The 12645-nt window shown below is 38.7% G+C and overlaps 1 protein-coding gene and 1 pseudogene across 1 annotated transcript in view; both read right to left on the bottom strand.

Moving 5' to 3' along the window:
• The window catches only part of LOC138007991 (uncharacterized), a 162152-nt gene extending 155040 nt beyond the window's left edge, over positions 1-7112 (bottom strand). Inside the window, exon 1 of the mRNA XM_068855159.1 lies at positions 6693-7112. Within this exon, the coding sequence (XP_068711260.1) occupies positions 6693-7112 (420 nt within the window). The remainder of the gene's footprint in view (positions 1-6692) is intronic.
• LOC137981246 (uncharacterized) lies at positions 1639-2347 on the bottom strand (annotated as a pseudogene).
• Positions 7113-12645: the final 5533 nt, after the last annotated feature.

The raw sequence follows: 12645 nt of genomic DNA, 5'->3' as shown, positions 1-12645 counted from the left end.
GATTTGCTGGAAAAATCGGAGTCATCACTACATAGACGTCGAAGTCTAAGAAATTGAGAATGAGGAATGGAGTTCTTGACATGTAATGGATGTGACGATGAATACAACAAATAACTGTGTGAAGCTGTAGGTTTGAGGTGCACACTAGTACAAAGCACGTTGCTTCTAACAGAAACTTTGATATCTAGGAAAGCCAATGAAGTTTCCGAAATTTCCCAGGTATATTTAAGAGCCGGATGAAAAGAGTAGACGGAGTTTATAAATTGATCCAGTTCTTCTCTGCTGGATGAAATACCGCCGATGCAGTCGTCGATGTCGATGTAGTCGGGCGATAAATAAGTCTTGCAATTGCATTCATAACACGTTGCAGTTTCCTAGTTTGATACTCCAGAATTCCATATAAAAGGCTATTACAATAGTCCAATCTACTACTAATAAAAGCATGTACCAGTTTTTCAGTTGATTCTCTGGATAGATATTTTCTAATATGACGTATGCTGTACAAGTAATAGAAACCGCTGCTACATGTCTTTGTAATATGAGTTCCCATATCTAGATGCGTATCAAAGCATGTGCCCGTATTGCGCGCAGAGACTAGAGACTTCAGCCTGTCCAACATTGATGCTTTGGATTGAAACTTTTGAGAGCTGCTGGCGAGTTCCTATAATCAGGAACTTAGTCTTGTCATCATTGAGCATAAGCTCATCCATGCTCGGACATCACAGATGCACTTCTGCATGGCAGATACAGCTTCGACTTCACTGAAAGTGTCTGATTGCCTAAATGACAAATACAAGTGTGTGTCGTCCGCATATGTGTGAACGGAGGGCAGATGGTGTTTTAATATCTGAAACAGCTTACTCACATAGATGGTAAAGAAACGCGGGCCCAGGCATGACCCTTGGGGGACTCCACACATCAAATTCAATGACTTTGAGAGAGTCCCGTTAATCGACACCTTCTGCGACCTGCCCTCAAAGTAACTCTCAAACCATGAAAGTACTTTCCCGCGCAACCCAACTGTTGACCTCAATCGATCTAGAAGGATTTCATGTTCGACGGTGTCGAATGCAGAGGTTAAGTCGAGAAGCACCAACAACGTAACTTGACCTTTATCCATCGCCATTAGGAGATCGTTCTTCACCTTAAGTAGTGCGGTCTCAGTGCTATGATTTTGGTGGTAAGCACTTTGCAATTCTGGAAACAAACCATTGACTCACATGTGCTCCTGTAATTGTACAGCGACCGCCTTCACTGTAAGTTTGGACGTTAACTGTAAGCTACTCACAGGCCGAAAGTTTTTGTTTATCAATTGAAGACCAGATTTTTTGAGCAGAGGATGTACTAATGCCTTTTTCCATTCGTCAGCGAAGTAACCATGCTTTAATGATATGTTCAACATCCTAGTAATCACTGAAAGTAGCTCCTCAATACAAAGCAGCAAGATGGATGACGGGAAAGGGTCCAGAGCACATGTCTTCATGGAAGCCACAGCCATCTTCCTTACAGCCTCCTCAGAGAGAGATTGAAAATCTGATAGCGTGACAACGTCATCAGTACTCGATGAACCGTGAGGCGCACACTCAGTAGAAACCGCATGAGGGACCACGTCACTCGCTAACTTTGATCTTATAGCAACTACTTTATGGATGAAGTATTCACCCATCTCATTTGCGAGAACAGAGGCGTTAGTATGAGGTGGAAGAGACTCTTACTATCCTGGAACAGCTTTGATTGGTCCGAACTGTTCTTGTCAATAAATTGCCTGTAATGAGTACACCTAGCTTCGTTCATCAGATGTACAACATAATTCCGCTTAACGTTGAATACTACAAGATCTGATGGGAGTCTAGTTTTCCTCCATCTTCTCTCGGCCTTCCTCCTGTCCCTTCGAGCCTGAATTATGTTATCATTAAACAATGGGGGCTTGGATCGAGTGATGACATGACGAGAACAAACCGGCGCGTGTTCGTCTAATAGCGATTTAAGTCGTATTATAACAGTCGAGCAGCATGTTCAAATCATCAGGCGGGTCTTGATGTAGCTGGGAGTTACGACTAGCTTTTCTCAACTTGGTTATGTCAATTGATTTGAGTTTCCTGTATTCAGCATGCTTAATTCTTGGCGCAGGCCTCATCACGCTTAGCTTACACATCACGGTAGCATGGTCAGTGAAATATCTCTCCGAAAGGGGTTCACCATCCACAATATCATCGGCCTGCCGTGTATAAATGAAGTCCAAGGTGTGGCCATGTATGTGAGTGGGTCGTTTAACATGCTGGACCAGACCCATAGAGTTCAACAGGTCCTTGAGCCGGATGGTGTCAGCATCTGACGGAACGTCCATGTGAATATTAATGTCGCCACATGTTAACAGTAACTCATTACACATAACTAATGACTCAAGGTAGTCCGAGAATTCATAAAAGAAAACACTCGTAGTCACGGGATGATCCGCAGAGTATGTTGGTCTATACACGATGACAACTCGCAGACGAACAGTTCCAAACTCCACAAGCCATTCCGACACTTTAAACGAAGATCGCTCGGCTGAAAACACTTTGTTTGCATCAAGACCGTCCCCATATAATAGCGCAGTCTCGCCACCCCTACGATCTGCACGCGGACAGTGGTAAAGCTTAGCATAACTGGGTAGAGTGAGCTCACTTAAAATCGCAGAATCAAGATCATTGAGCCAGGACTCGCATATCGTAAACAACTCAGCCCTCATATCACACACCAGGTCCACAAAATCCGATGATTTGTTCCTTAATGAGCTTGCATTCAAACTACATAACTGAAAGGCCCAGTTTTCCAGGTTACCAAAAATGGCATTACGCTCAACACTTATAAGTGTGTCATGTGCTGGCTCCCTGCATGGATGAGCGCGGCTCTCAATTCGCGATGAAACAATGGAGGTTATGTGAGCATTTCCTGTCTGGCCCGGATTAAGTTTAAATACCAAATCACAAACGTCCAATACAATATGAAAAGTCGCCACTGAATCACCATAGTAGGCACATGGTCTTCTTTGTTGCCTCAGTCAGTGGTCCATTAAGCGAAGATAAGTTGGCGCAAACAATGGAGAAAATGTTTGCATTCCAAGGCCGTGAACACAATAGCTCGGTAACAACGCCCCCGTTATGAATAAAATTCAAGTTTGCACTGAATAGCCAAGTCGAAGATGTTGGAAGCCAGAAATCTCTTAAAAATTGCCATATCTCATACCCAAATACATTTCCATCACTTGACGATGGCTTTAGACATCCGCTCGAAGAGTTCTTTGAACAAATGAGAGCCCCAGTTAGGACTATAATGACTGAAATCACGGAACTCACTTGTGAATGCAGAAAGTTTATTCTGGCATGCTGATTACATTTCAGAAATAAAAAATGGGGGTCACCTAGTTCGTTTTTGAGATATGAGTAGCTGTTGCCACTGTAACTTTTTACGTCACAAAATGACAGCAATAATTGGTGTTTGATATGGTACCATAACATTGCTGTTAAGTGATAAAGTGTTGTAGTGTGAATCCTTCTAATATGAACGTTTCTTTCAAGTGTTGAAACTGATTTGAGCCACTTAAAATGTAAAATTATGCCAATGAATAGCAAAGAAGGAATACAAGTTATCACTTGCTTGTGATATGAGAACAAGAGGTCAAATATTTTTCTTCTTTTTCTTACCACTTATGCGTCATAAAAAAAATTGCATACTGTTAATATTATAATTGAGATCTATAACTAAACGACTAAACATACCACCCAGTTTCACTGCGCAACAGACACGAGAGAAATATACGATTAGGTTTACTTTGGACGTTTAGGCAGCACACCGTCGTAACATTACCAACATGAATATTGGAAAAAGCCACGTCTATTGGACGGACATAAATTGACTAAACACATTTCACAAACAATACAGCAAGGAAAGTATATCCAATACACAAAGTAGCAGAATTGGCGGATAGGAAAACCAAAAACCCTGTAGGAAAAAAATGGAAATGTATCCTCCCCGAACCAAATTCAGTGAGGCAAATACTTCGGACGTCATGGCGGCCATGTTGGTGTAAACGTTATTATTATTATTATTATTATTATTATTATTATTATTATTATTATTATTTATTATTATTATTATTATTATGCGGGCCCAAGAGAGGCCCGCAACCCTAATCTTGACAGTGACCAGCGGATTGCGTATTACGCGTGCGCGCCACGTTTATAACAGGGACGCTGAAACCGGTAATCGAAATTTTGTTCTGCAACTAAGAACGATCAGAATGCGAAAAATGTGTCAATTATAACACTTTGTCACATGGGATAGAAGCTTCTGTCACATGGATCGAAGGACGTTTTGCTGACGTTGTGGAGGCGAGCTTCGAGGACTTCGAACGTGCTGACGTTGTTGAGGCGAGCTTCGAGGACTTCGAGCGTAATTGGATTTGCTGCGGGTTATTTTGTAAGGTTAGTTACATTATATTGAATACTGATTATTGTTGTGGGCGGTTAAATCTTCTGGTAAACAACTTTCACTTTTTGAAGGAGCCGTTTGCCATTTCGATTCACGATCACGGAGCTGAAGTATAGAACACTCTCTGTATGGAAAACATGGCGAAGTCTTCCAAGTCTTCTGCCGCAGATGTCTCATTTATCTCAAAGCATTACAGGCAAAATGATTTTTTGGCGTTTTGACCCAGTTTGGTCACCTGGTTCTCTCAACCCACGAGTCGAATCAAACGACGGCACAGTTTTGCCAAGATTAACGTTGTAATTCACACTGCCTTGTTCAAAGTAATCCTAAAACTGAGTATATTAGGCAGATTATTACATGTAACTGACTCAAATTTCACTCCTTTCTCTCATGATACACTAAACAAACAACTTTTTGCATGTAAATACATTGTAAACATTTCATAAGTTAAGTATAACCATAATTATGTAAAGATAACTTTCTCAAAACCATATTATATCAATTGCTAAAAACAACTTGTAATTAGTAGGAGAAATTTTGTAATTTTTTCTTTTTGTTTTCCAGTGCTCTCACATTCACAGATCCATGGCATCAAAGCGAAAAGGTTTGTACTCTAATTGTTATTTTTCCCACTTCACAAGAATATGTAAACTAATTTTCCAAATCTTCCAACTTAATTTACTTCAGTTGTCTTTTTTTGTGCGTTTATTTTTGCAGATACTCCACCTGGTTTTGTGCACTCAGTGTCACCAATGAAAAAAACTAATGTTAATGTTGGACTTTTAAGAATATATTGACATTATTTTGCAGTTCTCAAAACTTATCACAGTAATACATATCTTAATAATCCATTAGAAGCCATTGACATTCCTTGAAACTTTTATTTCATTGAAACTTGGGTAAATGTTGGCGGTTTTAAAACCCACTGGCATTTCGAGTTCTAGAAACCTTTAGGAAAACTTGTGGTTATATAGTTTAAAACCCGTTAACGTTGCAGTTATTAAGCCTTTTTTTTCACTAAGCGTATGTTGGACTTTTTGAAAACCATTGACATTTTTAATTCTCCAAAACGTTTTCTACAATAACACTTATGTTACTAGTAGATTAGAACCCGTTCATGTTTGCAGTACTTAAAAACTTTACAACATTAAAACTTATCTTCATATTTGTACTTTTCAATAAATATTATTGTGTTCTGCCGAAAAATTTGGTCACTTATTCAACAGCCACTCAAATACATTTCAACTACATGTAAAACAGCTATGACAACTTCAGGCAAAATATCTAAAAACATCCAATTTCAAAATACACATGCTCTTATTACTATCTTTTCTGTCCATTCCCAACATCTTAAAAGCTCTTCAAGTGCATTCAGGCCCGCACTTTCTAACCTGTGGTTACCACTAGTTATCATTATTATTATACAAAACGCGAGCGACATTTTGCTTTTGTTTTGTGCACCAACATGGCCGTCTAATCACGTGAGTGCAAACTAAGAATTGCGTAACAGATAAATGTGTTCAAAAATCTCGATAATCGTGGGTAATAGGTGTCGGCCTCGAATGACTAATCACGTGCTATACCTAGCTTAGATACACTTAGGTCACTACCTATAATCCCTCACTTACACCTTCTGCAACCCAGGCCCTCTCGCTCTTGTGACGCAGAATATTCAATTTCAGGCTTAATCGTTACAACTCAATTGCTAGAAATTCCGGCATTAAACAAGAAAGATGAACATATCTGCAAAAAAAGACTCTACTGAAGACTATCAGGTTGTCGTTTGTTATCCATTGAGTGCAATTACAAACAAGAAGACAAATCAAGGCAGTGAATTGTCTTTCACTGCTGGTTAAATAAATTCTCGCTGAAGCCTTCTTTGGAGGAAAACGTTGAACAAAGTTCACTTTATCCAGCATGAGCAAAATGTTGGTTTTGGCCTGCGCCGATGCCATTAACTTTGTCCTCAATATAATTAGTTTTTGTGGAGAAAAAACCTTTTAACTGTGTTCTATCTCAAAACCAATTACGCTGAAGAACAACAAAAGCAAAAAAGTAATCGCACTTTCGTTATCATTTGCATGACGTTATTCAGTACAAGAAGTACTTTTATTTTAATATTCCATCTTGTACTGACATGATGTAATCATTGATTATAAACTAAATGTCCACCGGCTTAAACGTTTATGCCTTGGTATATCGACAACTTTGTAACTCACCTTAACAAGCCCATTTTCTGTGTAATTTGTCCATCTTTTATTGTCTATAGATGACTGTAGGGTGTAAGTCTTTACCCACGAAGGAAAAACGGTGGCCCCATTTCCTTGAGTGGACACAGCACAGATTACATGAAGCGACTGTAGGTCAATCTGCAGATATTCATTATCACCCGGAGCACACCATGATCCTCTTACGTCATTCAATCTACCATAACTGCCCGGAGCCCTCGCGAAGAAAGTGGGTACCTTTATCCTTTCATCTGGTATTAAACCGTTTTCCATTCCAAGATCCCAATCAATACAGTCTCCTACGTTTAAATAAACAACTGCAGTTTGGGTTACAGTTGAAAACTCCCTGGCGGAAAACAAGACTCGTTTTATCTTTGTTCTTTTCCCAAATAAACTAACATTTGGAGCCATTTTTTTTCTTAATGCAGTAGATAAAGGGCAACAAACACTCGATGAGCTAAACTGATTATTATTATTATCATTATTATAATTATAATTATAATTATAATTATTATTATTATCATCATCACCATTATCATCATCATCATCATCATCATTATTATTTTTATTATTATTATTATTATTATTATTATTATTATTATGTTTAGTCTGGAATACCATGCAATACCAGTAAGAAATATTCGGCAGTCGGGCTCTTTTGAGACCTATTATTTTTATTGTGCTCTCTGCTTCCTATGTGCGCAGGCCTAGAGAATATTTTCCGACATGCCAATACAGTTTCTGCACTATTTGTTCCATTTAGCATTTGATAAAGGAACCAGGGTGGGTCGAGATGCATTAATTTTGGGTAACATTCATTAACAACTAATCCCTTAATTTGGTGATAAAACCCTGAAATCATGAGATGCTAATTTTAATAGCGAATACTGTAACGTCGATAATGCTATCTTCATTCCATTTCAAGCATGAAATTTATCGCAATTAAGTATTTTTTAACTCTGTTCTGTTACCGCTGTAGTCTGCTTTTGCTAATATAGTCAATGATTTCCAATATACTAGAACAGTTAGTGAAACTCAAAACTCGTACTCGTAGTCGCGATTTCGGAGTTTTATCAGCAAATAAAAAAAATAGTTGTTGATGAAGTTTCTCCAAAGTTAATGCATGTCATCCCCGCTCCATATCATTTTATATGAACCATTTGGAATTGATTTACTTGCAAAGCTGGGTGTAATTTATTTAAGCACATATAGAATTGTTCATCGGTCCAAGCGAGAATGGACTGGGACTAGTTCCCGAAAAAAAAAAACTTTAACGAGTAATTTACTTCGGAATTTTTACTTGGAGGACAACCAAAAAGTAGTTTTTTTTTTTCTTGAAGCTGTGGGAAGATATCTGTCAAAGGGTCCCTTACTGTATATAGAGAGCCAAAATTTCAGAGATATTTAGAGGGAGAAAGTTAGGCGATTCTTGCCATTAGGATACAAACAAGTTTCATTTTATAGTTAGCTTTTATATTCTTTTCACTAATTTCGAATGTTTTCGTTCGGGGTGGGGGATGGGGGTGAGCTTAATTGAGATGTTCTGTCAGTTTTACCATTGAACGCCCCACTCTTCCCTTTGCTGATGTTTTTGCCTGACTTAAATCTTAAAAGACAGGTAACGTGACGAAATAAATTCATACTTTCTTCCTATACACGAAGTGTGCAATCCTTTATTTTAAAAAAATATTCTTGACCCTGAATGCATTCTTTCAATTTTTTTTTGTTATACTTGATTGTAAGAAGACCTGTTTTGGTCAATATTATTTAACTAAACAATTATTTGATTGGCGTAATTCTAAAGCATTTTGAATTGTTCACTGGGTTTTATTCCGTTTCGAGCACCGAAAAATGTTTTTTGCTTTCCCAAGACCTTACAGAAGAAAAATGTTCCATATAGCTCCCCTTTTGGTCTTTTGCCTAAGGAGCGTTCTTCCGACAGAGGGGCAACACTGGAAAATTTGGACCATTTACAGACTTCATAAAATGTCTGTAAATAATAAATTTACAGACTTTAACACTTAACCCCATAAATATAAAATCTTTGTAAATTTATTTTACAGATATTTTACAGAGTTTTGTTGAGTAAAGCTCTATAAAATGTCTGTAAAATGTTTATAAATTATTGGAGCAACAACAAGAGGAAATACTTGAAATTTACAGACTTTATAAAATCTTTATAAAATGTCTATAAATCGAAAATTTACAAAGATTTTACGCCGTTTGGTCATGTCTCATAAAATGTCTGTAAATTGCGCTCTATCATCATGCGTGTCCTGTCTAAGTTACCAAATGGTTTTGGATCTGTATGCCCTGTTCACGATGATTTTGAGTGTCGAATATTTATTACCTAATTAAATTATGTGGGAAACTGTTGAATTAGCCCTGCATGTTGCACTGAGTTCGGTTTATCAAAAGTTCGCCGGTTGCAACCTCTAAAATGCCTATCGGTATGTGTTTTAATAGTTTGACTTGGATCAAGTCTTAGGCCCTGTTGATATGGAGAAAAGTTGTCCTCGGAAGATGGTCACCCTCCCAGCCGGGTCTTTAGCTAGCATTTATGTGAGAAAAGAACTAACCTTTTTCCCTGAGTCAAGAGCTGCCCGGCTCAGTTTCGATCATCAGGAGACTGGGAAGATAGTACTCGTGCATTCTCTCATCATCTTGCCTCGACCAAGTTGACTCCACTGAGCGAGCCAAAGTGTTAACATGGAATAAAGTTGGCCTGGCCAGGAGGGCGACCCTACCGTTGACAAAGGGTGACCCGGCTAGGTGGGTTTCCCTTCTAGCCGAGCCATTTTTTTTCCTCATGTAAACAGTTTACTTAAACCGCATTTTATAGGGAAATGTAGGAAAAGTTGGCTGGTCCGGGGTAACTCCGGTAAGCGAGTGACCCTTCTTCCCGGGACAATTTTTCTCCATATAAACGGGTACTTAGGGCCTCACAAGATTAGACCGTTTTAGTTGTTTACAACAATTGCAAAGGCCATAAAATCTATGTAAATTGACACAAGCTGGCCATAAAATAGTTTTTTTGCGTAAATTTCGTGTAAATTGCTGGGATGAATCATGCAAATAACATGTAAATCAAGGCCTTTGTGATATAGGAGTCCCAGCACAGAATGAGATTGAGAAAGTAATGTAGGCTAGTAAGCAGACTTTACCATGCTCCTTGAAAAAAGAAAAAAAAATAGCATTGGTGTTTAGCTGCCCAAATTAATCGTGCGGGTTTCAGTCAATTAACGTGGGTGCTTTCATAGCCCGTAGCTGCAGGTGAGAATTACTTCTTATGAAATAATGATCGAAAATCCGGCAGCCATATTTGTTATTTAAGTGATTAGTATCCAGTCTCTTGAGAAAAACAGAAAAGGAAATCTCAAAAGGAACACACTTTCCCCCGTTCCATATTTTGATTGAGGAAATTTGCTCTGCACCTTTAAAGCAGAAAATTCTCCCCGGTTTTTCCACCCAAAATGAAAGCGCCCCAGGAATCGCACTGGGCTCACAACGGGTTGTGATTGGATGTTGGCACAAAGAGAAGGATTGTGGACATTTCACAATAATTACATGATGCACCAACTTTGTCCGCCATTGTGAATTGCCCCGCCGCAAGGACTCTGGGAACGAGATCGGTTCGAATTATCGGTTTGTTTTTCGCGCGGGCGATCAATGCATGTGCTCTTCCTCTCTTTTTCCCTTGTTGGACGACCAAAATTGGATCTTTGCGATTCCTTAACATTTTTTTCGGGTGAAATGGCACGCATTCCACCAAATAAACCCAGTAAACATCGACGGAATCCGGAAGAAAGGGCAACGACAATTCAGGTCAGATAATCAGCATTCGCCAGAAAGATACACGCCAGTGACATGATTCAACCTCAGACAGTCTCCGAAAGGGTTAATCGGTGAAGACTTCATGGCAAAAATAGAGACCTTCTTCAAAACGTAAAGGGAGTTCTACGAACGTTTGGAACAAAGGGTGGCCTGGCCGAACAGCTACATTTAGCGAATGGGCGGGAAGATTCAAAAGAGACGAAAAGCAAAAGACTGCCGGAGGAGTTTTCGGTAAGTCGTCATCTTACTTACAAACCTGATTTAAGTTTAAATGGATTAAAATTTTAAAGTTTTGTTCCCTTGTTCCCCGCCCAATTTACTTTCAAACTTGTACCCAGCTTTTTGCTCCCTAAAATTGTTTATGTCGCCTTGTTCCTAAGACATTTTGTCATTTTTCCTCTGTTCCCCAGTTCAAAATAGCCATCTTCCCTCGTTTCCCAAAACGCCAAGGAGGGCCTCAGCACAGTCATTACTTTTGCAGACCTACTCCCTTAGTAATTTCACTTTATATTGTATTAAGGCCATTTAAGGCAATAACAATAATAACGAATAGGGAATTACATGTAATATATGGATCTCTGTATACCCAGCCCCTTATTCGCCACTTGCAGATGCCTTGTTCTTCAAACGATGCCACTACAAGAGCACAATAGTGGCCGGTTATTCTGTAGTTACTCCCTTGTCACCTGTATAACTACATGTACCTTCACTGGTTTCTCATGCAAGAGGAGCCAGAGCAAGCTAAATTTTGGACTGGGCGCTTAATAAGATTACTCCTTTGACACTAGGTTTCACTGAAAGGTCGGTTACACTTCAGAAGAAACCACCTGGGAGATTATCTCGCTTTGGTCTCCCATAATTGTCAATACCTCCGTCAATCCCACCCAAATAAAGTATCTTGATGACAAATCTTACTTCCATCAATTTGACCAAAATATAAATTATCTAATTTCTTTGATTGTCCAAGATAAGGCAGTTCTGTGGACTTGATCGCTAGGTTATTGTTCCAGATGTGCTGCAACAGTATTTGCACAGAAAAAGCAAATTAAAGCATGGCCTAAAAGTTGATTCGAAAGAGTATACAAAATTAAATTTACAGCTATGCTATTAATAATTAATTGTGTAGCATATACCTGAGGTATACAATCCTTAACTCACTGTCACACCATTTTACTTTGTTACCTCTTGGGTAGCATATACCTGAGGTATACAATCTATTAACTCACTGTTTCACCAGTTCACTTTGTAACCTCTTGGGTAACATATACCTGAGGTATACAATCCATAACTCACTGTGTCACCATTTCACTCTGTAACCTCTTGGGTAGCATATACTTGAGGTATACAATCCATAACTCACTGTGTCACCATTTTACTTTGTAACCTCTTGGGTAGCATATACCTGAGGTATACAATCTATTAACTCACTGTGTCACCGTTTCACTTTGTAACCTCTTGGGTAGCATATACCTGAGGTATACAATCCATAACTCACTGTGGCACCATTTCACTTTGTAACCTCTTGGGTAGCATATACCTGAGGTATACAATCCATAACTCACTGTGTCACCATTTCACTTTGTAACCTCTTGGGTAGCATATACCTGAGGTATACAATCCATAACTCACTGTGTCACCATTTCACTTTGTAACCTCTTGGGTAGCATATACTTGAGGTATACAATCCATAACTCACTGTGTCACCATTTCACTTTGTAACCTCTTGGGTAGCATATACCTGAGGTATACAATTCATAACTCACTGGGATTTTTATGTTTCCAATATTTCTTACACTGGATGTAAGTACAACAAAGAAACAACTCATCACCTGAAAAGGCTGACAAAAATCAAATTTAATTCAAGGGCACCGAATAATTGCTGACACTGTCGTTGTCATGCAGTTTATAACTATCTACATGTATACTGACTTTCATTCAATGGGTGCTTTTGGTGTTTCATATCATACCATTATAGGTTTATTTTCAGGCAACACAAGATCAGTTAAAGAAAGTCACGGTAATGTTTGTACATGTACATTATTGAAAATTACTCCTTTTATGAATGAAACAAATTTTCTGAACAAAATAGCTTTCAATGTCTACCCTATAG

This window comes from Montipora foliosa, chromosome 1 (assembly GCF_036669935.1).
Source record: "Montipora foliosa isolate CH-2021 chromosome 1, ASM3666993v2, whole genome shotgun sequence".
NCBI classification, from domain to species: domain Eukaryota; kingdom Metazoa; phylum Cnidaria; class Anthozoa; order Scleractinia; family Acroporidae; genus Montipora; species Montipora foliosa.
This window is presented reverse-complemented; position numbering and strand designations above follow the sequence as displayed.